At 45.4% G+C, this 21,935-nt stretch overlaps 1 protein-coding gene across 4 annotated transcripts in view; it reads left to right on the top strand.

Moving 5' to 3' along the window:
- The window catches only part of NR1H2 (nuclear receptor subfamily 1 group H member 2), a 45,645-nt gene extending 28,971 nt beyond the window's left edge, over positions 1–16,674 (top strand). For 2 of the 4 annotated variants that reach the window (XM_077259688.1, XM_077259689.1), the window contains exons 7-10: positions 7,371–7,550; positions 7,922–8,021; positions 9,419–9,627; positions 12,646–16,674. In XM_077259688.1, the coding sequence (XP_077115803.1) occupies positions 7,371–7,550; positions 7,922–8,021; positions 9,419–9,627; positions 12,646–12,792 (636 nt within the window). In that variant the 3' untranslated portion in view covers positions 12,793–16,674. Of the gene's footprint in view, positions 1–7,370; positions 7,551–7,921; positions 8,022–9,418; positions 9,628–12,289; positions 12,569–12,645 lie in introns of those variants that run through there. The other 2 variants (XM_077259686.1, XM_077259687.1) reach the window with 1 other exon arrangement.
- Positions 16,675–21,935: the final 5,261 nt, after the last annotated feature.

Here is a 21,935-nt window from a genome sequence, read left to right as displayed (position 1 = left end):
CTGTTGCTCACCATGGACAAAGGAACATCAAGATCTCTGGAGATGAACTTGTATTACTTGCGATTATTGATGTTGTTCAACAGTTATGGTTCTCAAGTCCTCAGACAGTTCTCTTCTCCTCTTTCTGTTCTCCATGCTTAGTGTGGCAGACACAATGCAAAGATTGAGTCAGCTTCTCCCTTTTTTATCTGGTTTCAGGTGTGATTTTCATATTGCCCACACCTGTTACTTGCCATAGGTGCATTTGAAGAAGTAATTTTTTCGGGAGAAATACTTAATTTCTCCATCGCCACATTGTGTGACACAGGACCGTGGGTGTATGCTGCTGCCACTAGGAGGCTGACACTAAGTAAATACAAAAGGGTTAGCTCCTCCTCTGCAGTATACACCGCCCACTGGCTCCGGATAATACCAGTTCTTGCTTAGTGTCCGTAAGAGGCACACTGCGTCTGATTTTTTTTTTTCCAGACGTTTTATTTTTTAATTTTTATTTTTATCTTTGCGCAAGAGGACGAAGGGGTGACGGACCCTTTTAAGGAGGCCGATCTCCCCCGAAACACCAACAGGCGAGCACGGCGAGTTTACTCCCCGTATCCTTTCCTGCGACGTGGGATGTTCGGCCGTGAACTAGCCCTGTGAAATCCTAGGAGAGCGAACCCTTAGGATACACACTTAAGGCACTTTTCCTGGGCACAGTCCGGCCGCCCTCCCTCTGCACCACCACTGTGGAAGCAGCGATGCTGCATGGAGCTCCTTAGTCCCTCTCCACCCCCTCATCAAGAGGGCGGCGGATCGAGGTTGACTGCACCTTCAAACTACAGCATGGTCAACCCCAATATATGCTAAAACATAACATTTATTAAACCTTTAAAATGCAAAAACAGCATAAATAAATCATCAATTAATACATGTGCTCATAAACACCAGTGCCCAAGTAAAAAAGGGTTTTGGTTCAATCTCACCCATATGAGTATTTCTCTATCGTTTCTCACAGCTTATTCAATGGGGATAAACCGCACCAGCAGGATGGAACAAATATACAGTTATAGAGGGGGACCTTGGGGTCTATATCTCCTTGTCGTGCCGCTGTATGTCTCCTGCCCTAACAAGGGCAGTACCCAAGTGTCATCCTGCTTTAAAGGATACCCATGAATCATGTAGCCTCCCTATATGATGTATCTTCCCAACACGTTTCCTCCCCTGTTACGGGAATTCATCAGGGGAAGTTTAAAGTAGGCTTAAACAGTTGCCTGCAGTAGCATTTACAACTTGGATATACCGACTAGTGTTGCCGGTGCCCCTCAATGGGGAAAGAGAGCACTTTCCCCATTGAGGGGCACCGGCAACACTAGTCGGTATATCCCGAGTTGTAAATGCTACTGCAGGCAACTGTTTAAGCCTACTTTAAACTTCCCCTGATGAATTCCCGTAACAGGGGAGGAAACGTGTTGGGAAGATACATCATATAGGGAGGCTACATGATTCATGGGTATCCTTTAAAGCAGGATGACACTTGGGTACTGCCCTTGTTAGGGCAGGAGACATACAGCGGCACGACAAGGAGATATAGACCCCAAGGTCCCCCTCTATAACTGTATATTTGTTCCATCCTGCTGGTGCGGTTTATCCCCATGGAATAAGCTGTGAGAAACGATAGAGAAATACTCATATGGGTGAGATTGAACCAAAACCCTTTTTTACTTGGGCACTGGTGTTTATGAGCACATGTATTAATTGATGATTTATTTATGCTGTTTTTGCATTTTAAAGGTTTAATAAATGTTATGTTTTAGCATATATTGGGGTAGACCATGCTGTAGTTTGAATTTTCGCTGATTGGTCAATTAGTAGCAGAATAGATTTTTCTAGCTCTTTGTGCTGGATTGTTGACTGCACCTTCCCCTCATACCTCACCTGAAGAGGACCACAAGCGGTGAGTCTGATAGGGTAGGTGGGGGCTCCCGAGCGCACCGCGGGCTCTGCTGCATTTTGCGGGCCGGGCACCGCTAATTTAGTCCCCGGCTTCGGCCTCAGCTAGGCCGCGTTCCGCCCACAACGTGCGTCAAGCGCGAGGTCCCGCCCACCGCTTCAGCGCTTCTCGCACACTGCGAGAAGCGTCTCTCAACTCTCGGCGGCCATCTTGGATGGAAGATAGAGCTCCCGGTGTCTCTCAGGAGCCTCAGAACGCCACCAAATCAAGGAGTGCGTCCCTCTCCGGTCTCAGTGCGGCATCAGGACACAGGATCTGGGTAGGTGCGCTGCACACTGACACAGGCCCTCCTACTCTTGCACACAGTGATCTGCTCACTAGCTGCACTGGTGCCCCACATCCCTGCATGGAGGTTAACTGGCAACATGTCTCTGCATAAACCCAAAAAGTCTGCAAAAACAGTGTTCTTCACTTCTTGCACCTCCTGCCAGGCTGCCCTACCAAGCAGGCATACTGCTCTGCTCTGTAATGCTTGTGACCTTAAATGCGCTCTGTAGCCCCCCGCGGCAAACGAGCCCGTGGTGACCAGTCCCCCTGAGTGGGCTTTGTCACTTTCGCAATCTATGGCTTCTTTGACCAAAGCTATCGAGTCCCTCCGGGATCCAACCAGGACCACTAATCCGCCTATTCAGGATGTTTCCCCTACGGCTGCGGAATCTTCAGCCTACAGGGGCCGCTCTCATTCTAAGCACAAGTGGTCATCTAGGAAGCGCGTCCGTAGCTCGTCCCCCAGGTCCTTCGGTGCCTCGGCGTCCGTTAGCTCTGCTCCCCGCTCTCGCTCCCCAGGCACCTCTTCCGACCAGGACTCTGATCCTGAGTCTGATGGGCCTCTAGATCTGGAGTCGCCAGGGTATCAGAGCACTATAGATAGTCTTATCGAGGCCGTCAACCAGTCCCTTCAGGTTGATGAGGAACTGGCGACCTACAGTACAGATAATTTGGTCTCTTTCAAAAGGACCAAACGTACTCACAGGGTGTTTGCCAGTCACCCAGAGTTCCAGGACACAGTCCAGCGACATAGGGAGCGTCCATACAAACGCTTTCAGGGCCAGAAATCTCTGTAGTCCAAATACCCCTTTTCTCCTGATGTCCGCAAACAATGGACAGAATCCCCTCCTGTGGATCCTCCTGTCTCACGTTTGTCTTCTAAAACTATCCTATCCGTGCCGGACGGATCTTCTATCAAAGATCCCACAGACCGCCTAGTTGACAGTCTCGCCCGCTCAGCTTTCGAGGCTTCAGGCTCTGCACTCTTTCCCTCCTTCGCTGCTACCTGGGTAGCCAAAGCCGTGACTTCTTGGGCAGACTCCCTGCACAAGGCCTTACAAAGCAGTGATCTTCCTTCTGACTTAGCGGAGCTAGCAAATCAAATTTCCCTGGCGGGTGATTACTTAGTAAACGCTTCCCTGGACGCGGCGAACTGCTCTGCTTTTACGGCTTCAAACGCTGTGGCGATTAGGAGAGCGCTATGCCTGAGGAACTGGCGAGCGGACCACGTCTCTAAAAAGTCCCTCACGTCTCTGCCATATCTCGGTGGCCGTCTATTTGGCGAAAAGCTGGACAAACTGATTTCAGACACTACGGGGGGAAAAAGTACTTCCCTTCCCCAGCAGAGGTTCAAACAACCGTTCTGACGACAGCCGCAGGCTCGTTTTCAGTCCTTTCGCGAATCTTACGCATGGCATTCCTCAGCCAATTTCCCTGGCTCGGGGCACCGCGCCGGCAGAGACAAAAGCCCTCAGGCTCCATACAGGCCCAACCATTCCTGGAGGGGCCTCTCCACACAGTCTAGGTCCAGGGGATCCAGACCCCAACCGTCTTCCTCTAAATGACTCGCAATCTCTTCCGGACGACAACAGCAAAGTAGTCGGACACCTTCTCTTGTTTCGTCATGTCTGGCCCGCTCGTTCACGACGAGTGGGTCAGGGATCTGGTGTCCTCCGGTTACAAAACCGGTTTTTTGCTTCCCTCCCGAAACGGGAATGCGCGCTCGGGCTTTTTCCAAGGCCATTCAGTCGCTCCGACAAGACGGAGTGATTGTCCCTGTCCCAGAGGATGAGAGGTTCTGCGGTTTTTATTCAAATCTGTTTATGGTCCCCAAAAAGGGTGGAACAGTAAGGCCCATCCTGAACCTAAAGCTCTTGAACAGATTTGTCAAAGTCCATCATTTCAGGATGGAATCCCTCTGTTCCGTCATTGCCTCGATGGAACAAGGCGAATTCTTAGCATCCATCGACATCCGGGATGCGTACCTCCACATCCCAATCTTCCCACCTCACCAAAGGTTTCTTCGCTTCGCCGTCGGAGAAGAACATTTTCAGTTCACGGCCTTGCCTTTCGGCCTCGCCACCGCCCCCAGAGTTTTCACAGAGGTCATGGCGGCGGTCATGGCCATTCTGCATTCTCCGGGTCTAGTCTTGCTTCCCTACCTAGGCGACTTACTGGTCAAAGGCCCATCTTTCCGAGCCTGCGAGGAGGGCGTCTGCATTTCCTTTACTCTTTCTCGGTTGGGCTGGTTGATCAATCTAAAGTCATCTCCTGTTCCAGCTCAACGGATCTCCTTCCTGGGCATGACCCTGGACACCTCCCTAGGGTTGGTGCTTCTTCCTCGGGACAAGGTCCTGGCTCTTCAACAGGGGGTCTGGAAGCTTCTTCAGCCATCCCCTTGTTCCGTCCGTTTCGGCATGAGGATTCTCGGGAAGATGGTGGCCGCAATGGAGGCAATTCCATTTGCGCAACTGCACCTCCGTCCCCTACAGCATGCTCTGCTGGACGCATGGGACGGAAGTCCCTTTTCCCTCGACCGACTTTGTCCTCTCTCTCCTTGGGTCAAGCAGTGACTCCAATGGTGGATGGTCCGATCCTCTCTCCTCCAAGGGAGGTCCTTCCTCCCAGTCCATTGACTGGTAGTCACTACCGACGCCAGCCTCCTAGGCTGGGGTGTGGTTTTTCACCATCACACTGCGTAGGGAACTTGGACTCATCACGAGTCTCGTCTCCCATCAATATCCTGGAGATATGTGCGATTCGGCTATCCCTAAAGCGGTTCAATCATCTCCTAGCAGGCCGCCCCATCCGTATACAGTCGGACAATGCCACGGCTGTGGCTTATATAAACCATAAAGGGGGAACCCGCAGTAGAGCTGCAATGCGCGAGGTAGAGCACATCCTTCGCTGGGCCGAAAACAACCACTGTGTCATATCGGCTGTTCACATTCCAGGAGTGGAGAATTGGGCCGCGGATTTCCTCAGCCGGCAAGGTCTTGCCTCAGGAGAGTGGTCTCTCCATCAGGACATATTCCAACAGATTTGCCTTCGTTGGCGTACTCCGGACGTAGACTTCATGGCTTCCTGGTTCAATGCCAAGGTGCCTCAGTTTGTAGCCCGGTCCCGGGACCTCAGAGTAATCGGGGCGGACGCGCTAGTCCTTCCTTGGAGTCAGTTTCGCCTCCCTTACCGGTTTCCTCCCCTGCCCCTGCTTCCCAGAGTAATCAGGAAGATCAGGGCAGAGGGTGTCCCGGTGATTCTCATCGCCTTGGCCTCGCAGTGCGTGGTATGCAGAGCTGGTCCATCTCCTCGCAGACGTTCCTTGGCGCCTACCAGATCGTCCAGAACTACTTTCTCAGGGCCCGATTTACCACCAGAACTCAGGGGCCCTGTGTTTGACGGCATGGCTGTTGAATCCTGGGTTCTGACTCAAGTGGCTTTTTCCCGTGAGGTAGTTTCCACCTTGATAAATGCCCGAAAGCCGGTGTCATCGCGCATCTACGATCGGATATGGAGGATCTTCTTCGATTGGTGCTGAAGCAGAGGTCGCCCTCTGATGGTTTTCAACATCCCTACCATCCTGGATTTTCTCCAATCCGGTCTGGACTTGGGGCTTTTGCCGAGTTCCCTTAAAGGGCAGGTCTCGGCCTTGTCAGTCCTTTATCAACGAAAAATCGCTTCCAAGCCTCAGGTCAGAACGTTTTTTTTTCAGGGAGTCTCACATGGTGCCTCCCTACAGAGCACCTCTAGAGGCTTGGGACCTTAATCTGGTCCTAGGTGACCTGCAGGAATCTCCCTTCGAGCCATTGCAGTACATCCCTCTATCTCTTCTTTCATGGAAGGTAACCTTCCTCGTCGCTATTACCTCGATCAGATGAGTCTCAGAGTTGGCTGCTCTTTCCTGTCGGATGCCGTTCCTTACGTTTCACCAAGACAAGGTGGTCCTCAGACCGTCCCCTACTTTCCTCCCGTAGGTGGTGTCTTCCTTCCACCTCAATGAAGATATCGTACTTCCGTCTCTTTGCCCTGCTCCAACGCACTGTGTGGAGAAGGCTCTTCACTTTTTGGATCTTGTCAGAGCTCTCAGGAAGTACGTGTCCAGGATGGCATCCTTTCATCAGACAGATGCTTTGTTCGTGCTCCCGGCGGGACACCGAAAGGGACTGGCCGCTTTCTAAGTCGACAATCGCCAGATGGATTCGGTCGACCATTCAAGAGGCTTACCGCGTCTGAGGGGTGCTTCAATGGTTATTCGGAATCGGGTGTCTGCAGAGCAGGTTTGCAAAGTTGCGACCTGGTCTAGCCTGCACACCTTTTCAAAGCATTACAATGTCCATACTCAGGCATCCTCAGATGCAAGTCTGGGTAGGCGGATTCTGCAGGCAGCGGTTGCGCACCGGTAGTCAACAGGTGCCATAAGTTTACACTGTTGGGTTGTTATTCCCCACCCATGGACTGCTTTTGGACGTCCCACGGTCCTGTGTCCCCCAATGTGGCAATGGAGAAATAGGTATTTTTGTGTACTCACCGTAAAATCCTTTTCTCCGAGCCATAGCTCCCACCCTTGTTTTTGGCTTGTTGCCTATGATGAGTGTTTTAGTCTTTGACATGTTGTTACTACAGTTAAATATTGTTAATCTCCTACCTAATGGCTACGAACTGGTATTATCTGCAGCCAGTGGGCGGTGTATACTGCAGAGGAGGAGCTAACCCTTTTTGTACTTACTTAGTGTCAGCCTCCTAGTGGCAGCAGCATACACCCACGGTCCTGTGTCCCCCAATGAGTGGCTCGGAGAAAAGGATTTTACGGTGAGTACGCAAAAATCCCTATTTTCTGAAACAATTTCAAGGGTGCCCACGCTTTAGGCCCATATATCTATATATCTCGCTACAGGTATCTACAGTATACTGATAAAATGACGGGGAAACTTTGCTGCCGTGGATGTCGCCTTGTTGTCATCTTGGCCACATCACTTTCATGTCCTCTTTTCTCGCTGCTGACTCTGCACTTTCTTTTCCTCTCTCTCAAATTTAGCTTATGCGCCGTGTTCTTTCTCAGAGCTTTATCCTTATATTCTCTCCTTTTTTTTTTTTTTTTGTTCTTCCTTTTCAGCCGTGGCCTCTTGCAAACGACCCCAACAGCAGGGAAGCCCGCCAGCAACGCTTTGCACACTTTACAGAGCTTGCCATCATCTCCGTGCAGGAGATTGTGGATTTTGCCAAACAGGTCCCAGGTTTTTTGGAGCTGTCTCGAGAGGATCAGATTGCGCTTCTTAAAGCATCCACCATCGAGGTAAATGCTCGCCGTCGGGCTGACTACTGTATACCGGGAAACATTGAGACGACCACCCGTCATTGATGTTGCCCAGTATGAAAATTACATGGCGGCACTGACATCCATCACCGAACATTTGTAACCTACAGTCCCCATTTATTGGGCCAATACTCCATTACTCTATACCATTGTTATCCTAGTGGACCACCTTAGATCCCACCCCTGGTGCGTAAAAACGTAACAATATGTGCAAATAGAAAAATGCAATATTCCAAATTATCAAATGGTAGGACAAGGGCAAGGTTGTGCTGAGACCTGTAGTTTCTTAGTAGCTGGTGAGACATGTTGCAGACCCCTGCTTTCAGCATCCTACTTTGATTCCTCCACAGATCATGTTGTTGGAGACGGCGAGGCGTTACAATCACGAAACTGAATGTATAACCTTCCTGAAAGACTTTACGTACAGCAAAGACGACTTCCACCGAGCAGGTGAGTTCTGTACTGTGCTCCTGCCATTACGGAGCTCCTTTGAAACTTTGCCTGTGGCCGGGCTTCAAAGGAGACCGTGATTTCTGCTATGCCTTGGCATCACTGTATACAGCACAAGCCGATCAGACAGTCACCGCTTCCAGTCCCCTAAGGGGACTAACTAGTAAAGTGAAAAGGAAAAATTAAAAAAACAAATTAAAAAAAATTCCCCATTTAAAAATAAATATATATATATATATATATATATATATATATATATATATATATATATATATATATATATATATATATATATATATATAAAAAAAATACACACATATGGTATCAGAAAATTCTAATATATCAACATATAAAAATATTTAACCTGATTGGTAAACAAAAAAAAAAATCAATAATGCCCAAATTAGTTTTTTGGGGGTCTTTTTGGTCTCTGCAATTCCACTAAAAATGCTGTAACAACCAATCAAAACATCACATCTATTCCAAAATGGTATTAATAAAATTGTCGTCTCGCCCCACGAACCGTAAGACATCACACAGCTCCATTGCCCGAAAAATGAAAACTTCAGATCTTGGGGAAAGTGGCGACACAACCCAAAAGTGGTTTTTTTTTTGTTGTTTTTTTTTTTTTTTACAAACTCCTGATTTATTTATTTTCTTTACCACTAAAATATATTAAAAATAAAACTGGACATGTTTGGTATCGCCGCAATTGTACTGATGAGCAGAATCCTATCCCAAGATCATATTTACCACAAAATGTACACTGTAAAAACCATTCCCATAAAACAATGTTAGAATTTTATTTTTTTCACCACTTCTCCCCACTTGGAATTTTTTGTCCCCGTTTTCCAGTGCATTATGTGGTAATATGAATGGTGTCATTCAAAAGTACAACTGCTATTGACATATATGCTGCTACCAGTCATTGACGGTGGCATTTAAACTGCGTGATCCTCCCCGGGCGTCCATTGCAGTATGTAGAACACATGGCCAAACAATCACAGGTCACCATTTCACCGCATTTGGGTTCCCTCCCCCATTTCTAAGTACTTTATATGGTAAAATGAATGGTGTCAATCAGAATTACAACTCCTTCTGCAAAAGAAAAACCAAGTCCTCATACAGCTTTTTCGATGGAAAAATTAAGGAAAAAATGGCTTTTAGAAGGAGAGGAAAAAAATAAACCTCAAACAAAAATTGGCTGTGTCCTTTAAAGGGGTTAAATGAGACATCCCTGTTTCTGATTTGTGGCCCCAAGGCCCGTTGCACCATCATGGATGTTGTGGATGTGCATTGCCACTAAGCCGAGGCATAGCGAGCTCCATGGCTGTGCGCCCCATAACTGTGAGCCCCATGACTGTACCCCTTCACTTCTTGCTGTCTTGTGTCCCCAGGGTTACAGGTGGAGTTTATAAACCCCATATTTGAGTTCTCTCGCGGCATGAGGCAGATGCAGCTGGACGATGCCGAGTACGCCCTCCTCATAGCGATAAATATCTTCTCCGCCGACCGACCAAATGTGCAGAACCACCAGCTCGTGGAGACCCTACAGTTACCGTACGTGGAAGCGCTGCATTCCTATACTCGTATCAAGCGACCTCAGGTGGGTACGGAGCATCGGGGACCCCCACATACGGGAGAATATGCTAGACCACCGCAAACTTGTAACGGTCACTGCAGGACTCGCGCCAAGCTGTAGAGGAAGGCGGCAGGAAGCCAGTCTCTTTACAAGGGTTTCTCAGTATCGGAAAATACTGTTCCCCGACTGCAGTTTTTTTTTTTTCCCCCATAAATTATCTGAGCTTTTCTCCCCCTCCACAGGTCCGTCACCGGCATCTGTTGTTGTCTGCAGTGTTTGGCTGCGGTGCTGTCGACAGGATGTCAGTGCTACACACCTGTATATTCCGAATGGTCTGCCATTCTTCCATCTAGCAACTATACCCTTTTTTATGGATGCATACTTTGATTTAATTATTTTAATACTAATTTTAAGGATACAGGTATTGCTACGTTCAGTTTGTTTTTCTATTGACACCTGGAACAATGGCAGAGATTCAGCGCTGGACCCTGGGAGGGTTGAATGAAGAACTAAAAAAAATTTTTTTTTTTTGTATAAAAAAAAACTGCAGCCAGGGGATAGAAGTGTTTTTGAAACGGGAAAACCTTTTTTTTTTTCAATATTTAGGAAGTGTTGTACCCCTCAGTGCCTTCAGGTGGCAGTAGTGTTCTTTGAAATATTTATTTTTCTGCATGAGCTCCAAAACAGGTGACTGTATTGCAGGATAGGGCCCAGATACATATTATATGTGGATTCTTGCCTATATCCGGCAAGTATTACTGCACCTAGAAATAATTTGCATGCATGAACAGTGGGCCACATAGTGCAGGCCATACAGTACAGTGCGATTATTTTCCAAAAGTGACAAACTTTATTTTGTTCGGATTATTTTTTTTATTTTATTTTTTTTTAGACTTATATAATTAGAATTCAGAGCAGCATGTCTATAAATACGTGCATCATCTTGGCTTTTCTATTCTTGCATGTATAAGTCTGAAGTTGTTTTAGTCCAGTTCCGTCAATGTATGGCAATAGTGGATTATTTCAAGGTTTCAGAAAAGAGAACCAAAAGTAGCAGTAATGGCATAACACATAAAAAAAGGCCGAGCTTCATAGACCGAAATTTACACTATATATACTGCAATACTATGGTATAACAGCAACAGAAATATAGCACAGCCCACGCAGTATATAGCACAGCCCACGCAGTATATAGCACAGCCCACGCAGTATATAGCACAGCCCACGCAGTATATAGCACAGCCCACGCAGTATATAGCACAGCCCACGCAGTATATAGCACAGCCCACGCAGTATATAGCACAGCCCACGCAGTATATAGCACAGCCCACGCAGTATATAGCACAGCCCACGCAGTATATAGCACAGCCCACGCAGTATATAGCACAGCCCACGCAGTATATAGCACAGCCCACGCAGTATATAGCACAGCCCACGCAGTATATAGCACAGCCCACGCAGTATATAGCACAGCCCACGCAGTATATAGCACAGCCCACGCAGTATATAGCACAGCCCACGCAGTATATAGCACAGCCCACGCAGTATATAGCACAGCCCACGCAGTATATAGCACAGCCCACGCAGTATATAGCAGTGTGGGCACCATATCCCTGTTAGAAAAAAAAAAAGAAATAAAATAAAAAATAGTTATATACTCACCCTCCGGCGGCCCCCGGATCCAGCCCAGGCCTTTAGCGATGCTCCTCGCGACGCTCCGTTCCCAGTAATGCCTTGCGGCAATAACCCGTGATCATGTAGCGGTCTCGCGAGACCGCGGCTTCATCACGGCTCGTTGCCGCAATGCATTCTTGGGACCGGAGCATCGTGAGGAGCGGGAAAGGCTAACGCGGATGCCGGAAGGTGAGAATATAATAATTTTTTATTATTATTATTATTTTTAAAATTATATGTTTTTACTATCGATGCTGCATAGGCATCGTTAAAGTTGGTCACACTTACAGGGTTAATGGCAGCGTTAACAGACTGCGTTACACCGCATTATGCCGCGCTGTAACGCAATCCGTTTAACGGACTTCTGAAATGCTATGTGGGCACTGACTGGAGGGGAGTAGGGGAGGCGCCAACTCACGACGCGGGATTTCCGTTACAAAAAGACGGAAGTGGACCTTAGACTATATATATATATATATATATATATATATATATATATATATATATATATATATATATATATATATATATATATATATATATATATATACACACACACACACACACACACACACACACACACACACACACACACACACACACACACACACACACACACACACACACACACACACACACACACACTAAGAAGCGATCAAAAAATTATACCTACCCCAAAATACTATTGATAAAACTGTTACCACACTGCGCACAAAAATAACCCGCACATCATCTGTTCGACCTAAATACAAAAAGGCTTTTTGGTGCCTGCCATGTAAAATCTTTTTCTCGTAGTCTTCGTTACAAGTCTGGTAAAAATTTTAAAAAACGTTTTATTTAAATCTACAACTCGTCCTGCAAATAAACAGGCCTCTATACAGCTATGTTGACTGGATAATATGTAAAAGTTATGACTCTCCGGCGAAAAAGGAGGAAGAAAAAAAAATGAACGCACAAAAATGAAAAATTGCATGGGAGTTAAAGGCCTAATGAGCCTTTTCTCTCCTTTTAGGAGTGGACAAATTTAGAGGAAAAGGTAAGAGATGTTCTGAGTGCTTCTTTAGACATACAGTGTGTATACTTTTCTCTGACCGTTCAGAAAGGGTGTGTAGAAATATGCAAGGCTCCAAATCAATACAAAATATATTCTTTATTGGATAGCATAATTAAAAACATAAATATAGACATACAAAAGTCAGACATAGACTTCACATGGAGGTTCACCTCGCACAGTGGCATAGAGTACACGTTGCTGTCAAAAGAAAAATGCACCTGACGTTTCGCCTCAAGCTTTATCAGGGGTTTCTCTCATATAATTACCTATAATATTTTTTAATCTGATCTTGATCTTTTACTGTACTTCCCCAGGATCACCTGATGTTTCCCCGCATGTTGATGAAGCTGGTCAGCCTCCGCACCCTCAGCAGCGTGCACTCGGAGCAGGTGTTTGCCCTCCGACTTCAGGACAAGAAACTGCCGCCTCTACTGTCCGAGATCTGGGACGTTCACGAGTAGGGGTTAAAGGACAAGTGCGTACCTGAGGTCGGAGAACCTCCTCATTGCTCTGAGCAATGGATGATACAGGCACCGCATATGGACCCGAATGCCAGACCTTCTTCAGAGACCTTTCTGATGTCCCCACAGAAACTTTTCAACTAACCTTAAGGAGGTTTTCTTGACCTGAATGTCTTGGGTCTGGTTGGACTATAAACAGCTTTATTTATAGCTGGCCGTATCGGTAGGAATGGATGCGTCTCCTTTTCTTGGGGCTTCTACCATTCTTGTCTTACCTGGGGCTGGTTTGGTTTAGGTGAACCTTAGATTGGTGACAAGGTTAGAAACGGGGGATTTTTAACCCCCTTTCTCCCTCCTGGGATGATAACTTTTATAAAGTAACTCCCCTGCAAGACCTTCAGATTCTTCCAAGCCAGTCTTGTGCTTAGGTGTAAATGTACAGAGATAGTTTTAGTTTTGTGAAGCAGTGACTGAGCCACTGGACTTCGCACTAATCCTGCTGTTGTGGAACGTAGCATTTTCTAATACTAGAGGCAGCGAAACGTTGTGCTATGAGGTCCGCAGCCTCCCTAGTGCTGTCATGGTAGTGAATCAGGTATCCCTATGTTCGGTTTTGCAAAGCTTCATGGATTGGGATATCCCTCCTACCCCCCATGCATAATTATCGTCCACCAGCTAGAAACTACTTAAGCCTTCCCTTCATCAGATCTTGCACTTAAATGGACTTTTTCGCCATCCTAGTTTGCACTTCTACATTTTTTTTATAAATATATATCTTTTTTTGGGCACTTAAGCTGGATCAGAGTCAGGCCTATATTAGTCTGAGTTTATTATAGTTTGGACTATTACTTTGATGCAGTGGAAAAAAAAATTTTGTCCACTGCTATAGCACAGAAAACAAAGAACATGTACTGGCATGTTCCTCTCTGCCCTTAAAAGGGTTGCTAAAAACGAGCAACTTTGTAATTTCCTCTTATTAAAAATAAGTATTTTTATAGGTCCTGGCTTAAGTTACTGGCCACCTCGGTAGCTGGTTTCCAAGGCAAGAAGTGCAGCGCTTACAAGCTCTTTGCTATAGAACTTGCAAGTGCTGCTCTGCCTCTGCTTGCAACAAGGAAGAGAGAGAACCGTTCAGACAATACCACTGGTCCGAATGATCAACTTTCAGGAGCACATCCTGGCCTGTGTTGCTGGCCTCCTGTGTAGCTGGTTTCCAAGGCAAGAAGTGCAGCGCTTACAAGCTTTTTGCTATAGAACTTGCAAGTGCTGCTCTCCCTCTGCTTGCAACAAAGAGAGTGCACAGTTCAGACCATACTACTGGTTTGAATTATCATCTTTCAGGAGCACATTCTGGCCTACGTTACTGGCCTTCTGTGTGGCTTGTTTCCAAGGCAAGAAGTGCAGCGATTACAAGCTCTTTGCTATAGAACTTGCAAGTGCTGCTCTGCCTCTGCTTGCAACAAGGAAGAGAGACTTGTCGATCTTCAGTAGCACATCGCTCCTCTGCAAGCAGGAGGCAAGGGAGCGGCATGCTTGTGAAGAGGAGCACACCCATTTAAAGCAGCAGATTTTTTTTCTACTACATTTCGACAATCAGTCTTGGGATTTAGCACCTAAATGATGGGGGCTTGATGTAACCAGTTGCAATACAATAGCTCGTCTTTTACCCACAGACATTGAAATACTGATATTGTCTCCTGTATATATTCTGCTGATTATATTAGAAGTCAGTTCCCTTAAAATGAATATTAATTTTCCTGGCTGATACAGCTTGGGAGTGAGCCTTCCCCATAAATAGGCTTAATTATGTCTTATTAATTACTTTGTTGGGTCACATGACCCATAGATGGCCACAGAGTATGATGGGCATCGTATTCCTGGAAGACGAATTGTCCCTGCAAGTAACGCTCGCCCCGTCTTCTACAGAACATCATCCCATCTGCCACTTGATTTAAAAATGTTGTTTTTTATTAAAGCACTACTGTAACGCAAAAAAGGTTTCCTGTTCTTCACATGTGATCAGATGCCGTCCCTTTAAGTAATAGCACAAGGGCATAGCACCTGTCATTACTACTGACAAGTCAGATTTAGTGCATACTCTTGTTCCCTCATTAAATTACAAGGCCGCAGCTTTTTATTTTTAGTTTTTTCACTTTTTATTGACATTCCTCTGTTATTCCTCCTGGAAATGAATGGAAAAAAAATTGATAACTTGGTCAGTAGAGGGCGTCCCGACATAGTCTGTGACTGGACTTTACTGGACTGTGTATGGACACCCAGTTTTTGTTATATGCGTTTCCAGGAGGAATAACAGAGGAATGATAGAATGCAACCTTTTAAGAAAAGAATGGCGTAAATTTATATTTTATGAGAAATAAATGTTTGTACTTATAGAGGTATTCGTTATCTAATATGTAGTAGGTGTAATAATACCGTAATATTAGCAAATAACTCAAATTAGAAATGTGTAGTTCTTCTGGTTAGCTATGTCCCTTGCCCCATGTGCAGGGCATTGCAGTAGCTTAGGTATCCATGGTTACGACCACACGAATAGTGACAGCTAGTTGTTACTGGTCGTAACCATAGATACCTAATCTACTGCAATGCCCTGCACATGGGGTAAGTGACATGGCTTATCAGAAGAACTATGCTACATTTCTAATTGGAGATATTTACTAATATTATTATTATTGCCCTTCTTACATATTGGGATAGGATCTTGGAGATGGGAATACCTGTTTGTAAACTAAAAAAGGATTTTTATTTGTTTAAAGACAAAAAGCCCTTATGGACTTTCCAAAATGTCTACGCTGACTTTACAGAGATATACAGTATATATTTCTATGTATAATATGATCTTCAGTCCCATCCCAGGTGGATGTCCACATCTCCTTTTTGCTTTGAGGTTTCCAGGCTGACAAACCAGCTTTGTGGCTTCATTATTAATGTTTCCCCATTGAAGAAAAATATGCAAAAACCTCCAGGGATACGGATGCTGCAATATTTAAAGGAGAAAAGCCTTGAAAACTGCAATGTGTGATTCGGTGTTAACACATGCCTGCTCATGTACAGTATCTGGTTACTTCTGTACAAACTGTCCCAAAATCCCACTGTGCTTCCCAGGACCACCTGCATCATACTTTATTTATTAATAAGGAAAATCAAGGTTCTTTCCGAGTTTTAAAGAGATTTTTCATATCGTCATAAATAAGTATTTTCGAATAGAGCTTTTAAAATCAAGCAAGTTCGCAATTTATTGCTTCTTACAATTTTCATTCATTCTTGAGATATTCACACTTTTCTTCTGTTTGCAAGATGTTGCCTAGGAGACCGACCAAGTCTGTCTCCTAGGCAACGTGCTGTTAACAAAATAAGTGTTAATATCTCAAGAACGGCTGCAAATTTTAAGAAGCAGTAAATTGCAAACTTTCTCGTTTTTTTACGCACTATCTGAAAATATCCATCTATGAAGATGGGAAGAACCCCTTTAAAACTGCAGAAATGCATTTTAGTGTCTTTATTACGCCTGCAATATCCTTTTTTGGAGGAGCAAGTTTGTCATCGTTACTGATGACTTATTACATGTCACTTTAATAATTCTAATTTTCATTTGATCTTTTTTTTTCTTATTTGTTTTCTGAAGGGTGGCCCTATACCATTGTGATAGCATCTGTCTGATCTATCCATACAGAAAGAATTCAATAATTAATGCTTACCTCCGAAATGTAAGAATTGGATACAGGTTCCTCAAAGCTCAGAATGCCAGTTTGACTCTTTTAACACCTTTTTAACATAATATTTTTGCATTACATTGGAGAATATGAGACATTGGTGGTTTCCCCTCTTAAATGGACTGTTAAAAATAAATCATGTTGAAAGATATTACGTTTCCTTGCCTTGATACCAACCAGAAAGGTTTTCATGCTTCTTAAAGGAGCTGTCTGCTCTGGACAATCCCTTTTTGTTAGAGAGTATTCTTCTAAATTGTGTTGTTTTCGGCAGCAAGGAAATAAATTTTAGAAATGTCCACTTTGATGTATGGAACAGTCACAGTAATTCATTGAAATAGTACTTGAGCTGCAGTATCGGGAGTGGCCACTAAACAGGATATGGAGCTGTCCTACACCTAGGAATGTCAGTGATCAGATGGAACTAACAGTAAGTGTTCCATTGCCCTGTAGCACTCCCGCAGGGGAAGTAAAGCATTACACCTTTATTATTACTATCCCAGGGTACCTCAAGGGGTGAGCTACTGGATTCTCTTCCTATTCTCCAAAGAGCTTCATGCTTTCTGGCTGATGCGTCTATGGAATCAATCCGGATTGCCTCCAGGTCCCTAGTTCAATCTAACTCAGCCAGAAGAGCCCTCTGGCTCAAAATGTGGAGCGGGGACGTCGCCTCAAAAGTTAAATTGTGCTCAATCCCCTTTAAGGGCGAATACGTTTTTGGCCCTGCTCTGGATGAAATTTTAGAGAAGGCCGCTGCCAAGAAAAAAGCCCTTCCAGAACAAAAACCTATCAAAAAGCGTTTTTTTCGTGCCCCACAGTCCCAGACCCCCCAGACAAGACGAAAAGGTAAAACTGGAAGATGGAGTTATGCGAAGGGGAAAGGTAGAAACATCCCGGTACCTCAGGAACAGTGGGGAACAGGCCACTATTCCCATCTTTTCTTAGTAAAGAAACCTTCAGGGGAGGCGCGCATAATTATAAAACAAAAAAATCTCAATCAGCACATCTTCTATCGCAGATTCAACATGGAATCGGTAAGGTCGGCCATTCCCCTGATATGCCCACACTTCTTCATGGCAACCATAGATCTCAAGGATGCCTACATCCATATTCCAGTCCATCCACGGCACAGGAAGTACCTGAAGTTTGCGGTACAGCAAAATCAGCAGGTGAAGCACTTCCAGTTCAACGTGCTCCCCTTTGGCATCTCTTCGCGCCGGCAGTTTTTTTCCAAAGTAATAGCAGAGGCAGTTTCTTATATCCGGAAACAAGTAGTCTGCATAGTTCCTTATCTGGACAATTTGCTAGTTGAAGGTTCCTCTGCTCAGATTCTCAGGAACCACGTGTCAAAAACTCTCGACATCCTGCGATCACTGGGGTTGCTGCCCAATCTGAAAAAATCCCAGCTTCAGCCCTCCAAAATAAGGAAGTTTCTGGGGTTCTGTTAGATTCTGGGAAGCAGATGTCTTTTCTTCCGGAAGACCATCGCCTGACTATAATGACCAAGGTCACAGATTTCAGAAAACAAAGATCCCCCTAGTCTTCGGGAAGCCATATCAGTACTGGGCTCCATGACAGCCTGCATTCAGTCTGTGTCCTGGGCTCAGACCCAGAGATCTCCAAGCCCACATCCTCAAAATGTGGAATGGTAGACAGTACAAACTTCCGGGAACTGAAAGCAGTGGAGGACACTCTCTGGGCCGCAAGCGACCTAGTGCTCGGATGTCATGTCAGAATTTATTCGGACAACACGACTACGGTAGCCCACCTCAAACATCAGGGGAGCTCAAGGTTCAACAGTTTAAAGGGCATTTCAGGTCGAATATTTTGCTGGGCCGAAAAACACCTTTTATCCCTGACAGCGGTTCATCTGAAGGGATCCTCCAATTGTCAGGTGGATTTCCTAAGGGTACCGTCACACAGTGCCATTTTCATCGCTACGACGGCACGATTCGTGACGTTGCAGCGTCGTATAAGTATCGCTCCAGCGTCGTATACTGCGGTCACACGTTGCAATACACGGCGCTGGAGCGATAATTTCATGACGTATTTGCGATGTAGAAGCCGTTGGTTACTGTGCGCACATCGTATACAACCTGTGTCACACAATGCAATCATGCCGCCACAGCGGGACACTAGACGACGAAAGAAAGTTTCAAACGATCTGCTACGACGTACGATTCTCAGCGGGGATCCGGATCGCAGTAGCGTGTCAGACACAACGATATCGTAAATGCATCGCTGGAACGTCACGAATCGTGCCGTTGTAGCGATCAAAATTGCACTGTGTGACGGTACCCTAAGCCGTCGGGACATACAACCAGGGGAATGGAGCCTGAGCAGGAGGGTCTTCAGGATGTTTGTAAACAGATGGACCTACCCGAAATTGACTTACTGGCTTCAGGTCAAAACACTCAGGTCGAGGCCTTTTTCTCCCTGAATCCCAGGGATAATGCCAGGGCAGCGGATGCCTTTGCTCAGAAATGGCGAGAAATGGCGTTTTCGATTGGCTTACACCTTCCCACCAATCCCGATGTTAGCAAAGACTCTTCGGAAGGTCCGGGAGGAACGGGTCCCAACCATCCTGGTGGCTCCAGTGTGGCCGAAGAGAAGTTGGTTCAATCTCATTGTAGAGCTGCATATAGACTGCCCAGTTCACCTACCGGAAGACCCCGGCCTTCTCGTTCAAGAACCCCTTCATCCAGAACCTCAAAAATTGAATCTAGCAGCCTGGTTACTGAGGCCCAGGTGCTGAGATCTAGAGGGCTTTCAGACATGGTAATTGCTACCCTACAGAGATCTAGGAAGCCAGTTACAAATGCTATATATAATAAGATATGGAAAAAGTTTTCATCCTTCTGTCTACCGAATCTACCTGATCCATTCCATCCAAATATTCCACAAGTATTGAATTTCTTACAAAAAGGGCTAGACCTTGGCCTTAAACCTAGTACCATGAAAGTTCAGGTTTCTGCCCTTAACTCTATGTTCGATCAGGATTTGGCCGACCACCGTTGGATTAAGAGATTCATATCTTCAGCCCTCAGATCACATCCCAGAAGGCGGACTGTTGTCCCTCCTTGGGACTTAAATATACTCCTCAAAGGGCTTACACAACCTCCATTTGAACCTCTGTCTTCCTGTACTCCAATTTCTGGCATACAAAGCTGTAATTTCTTGTCGCTATTACCACAGCAAGGCGTGTAGGAGAATTACAGGCTCTTTCAGTAAGAGAGCCTTATTTAATAATAAGGGATGACTCTATAGTCCTTCATCTTGATCCATCCTTCCTCCCTAAGGTTGTCTCTGAATTTCACCGGTCTCAAGAGATCGTCCTTCCCTCTTTCTGCCAGTATCCAGGCAATCCAAAAGAGGAAGAATTCTATAAGTCCATTTACGAATCCTGTATAGTTTTCATTTTTCGGTCGATGACGCTGTATTAGGGCTTATATTTTTTGCATGATGAGTTGACATTTTTATTGCTACTATTTTGGGGTAGATATTACTTTTTTATTGCATTTTTTTACACAGTTGTGACCAAAAAAACACAATTTTAATTATTTTTTATATTTTTTGTAGGCTAATTTGCCATATACTTTTTGCACATGGATTGAGTTTTATTTACTTTTACTTTTATAGTTTAGTTTAGTTTTTTTTGCCCTTTTTTGTGATCTCTTAGGGGTTTTGAATCTGCAATTGTCCGATCACTTAGGCTATGTGCACACATTGCGGATTTTCCCGCGGATCCGCAGCATTTTTGACGCTGTTGATCTGCAGCAGTTTTCCATGCGTTTTACAGTAGCATGTTAACCTATGGAAAACAAAATCCGTTGTGCACATGCTGCGGAAAAAAATTCACGGAAACGCAGTGGTGTTTTTTCCGCAGCATGTCAATTCTTTGTGCGGATCTGCAGTGTTTCTGCACCCATTGACTTACTTTGAGTCAGACACATCCACAGCAAAACCGCAGTTGTAAAAAAGATCTGCGGTTTAGCTACGGATGAAACTCTGCAGATCGGGAGGAGGGAGTGTGTGGGTGGAGCTATGTGCGTGTGTGTGTGTGGTCGACGGTGGTGGCCGTGGATGTGCGGGCTATCCGTGGGTGTGCAGGTGTCTGCCAGGGGCTGTCCGGGGATGTGCTGGGAGTCTGCCGTGGCTGTCCGGGGGTCTGCGGTGCTGTGTGTGCAGGCATCGTCCGATGGGACTACAAGTCCCATCCGGCTATGCCTGCTACAGTGACTGATTGACACACTAGCCAATGATGGGACAGTGGTAGTCCCATCATCCAGCTAATGTGTTGAATGTAAAAAAGAAACAAAAAAACAAACACATACATACATACATACATACATACATACATACATACAAGATACAGCACATACATCATACAGCACATACAGCATATGCAGTACATCATACAGTACATACTCCCCAATCACCTTGATCTTGAAGCCATTGATCACCTGTAAAAAAAATATTAAAATAATAAACCAACAATATACTTCCTAATCCGCAGAAATCCAATTAATACGAGTGTCTCACGACAATCTCCCATGGAGAGCTGCCACATCAGCAGATGCAACCGCTCTCCAGGGGCTCCGGGATACAATGACGGAAGGTATCCTTCCGCACTGTATCCCTCCGCCACTGTGAGTATAGTTCATACTCTCACTTGCGGCACTGCTGCGTGGGAAAATTCCCACACAGCATTGCCATAAAGTGAGAGCAATGAACTGAAGAAACCTCTTCAGTGATGCACTGCAGGAGCCATTATCTCCTGTCAGTGTGTCACTGGAGGCCCTATAGAGAGGTGACATCACCCGATGTCACTGTTCTATGGGGGAGATCGTTGTGGGACACTCGTTATTAATTGGACTGCGTCGGAAAGGGAGTATACAGTTGTTTTATTTTTTGTATGCAATCGAGGGCATCGCAGGAATTAGGCGTAGTTGTAAATATGGTGAAACAAAGACTATTAAAATACTTTTTTCTGGCTGTGTATTTTTTTAACTCTAAGGCCATGTGCACACGTTCAGGATTTTTCGCGTTTTTTTCGCGTTTTTTCGCTATAAAAACGTGAAAAAAACCGCTAACCTATGCCTCCTATTATTTACAGTGTATTCCGCATTTTTTGTGCAAATGTTGCGATTTTTTTCCGCGAAAAAATCGCATCGCGGAAAAAAAAGCAACATGTTCATTAAAAATGCGGAATTGCGGGGATTCCGCACACCTAGGAGTGCATTGATCTGCTTACTTCCCGCACGGGGCTGTGCACATCATGCGGGAAGTAAGCAGATTATGTGCGGTTGGTACCCAGGGTGGAGGAGAGGAGACTCGCCTCCACGGACTGGGCACCATATAAGTGGTAAAAAAAAAAGAATTAAAATAAAAAATAGTCCTATACTCACCTTCGAT

Source organism: Ranitomeya variabilis, chromosome 4 (genome assembly GCF_051348905.1).
Source record: "Ranitomeya variabilis isolate aRanVar5 chromosome 4, aRanVar5.hap1, whole genome shotgun sequence".
Taxonomy (NCBI): domain Eukaryota; kingdom Metazoa; phylum Chordata; class Amphibia; order Anura; family Dendrobatidae; genus Ranitomeya; species Ranitomeya variabilis.
Note: the sequence above shows the minus strand (reverse complement) of the source record. Positions and strands in the feature narration are given on the sequence as shown.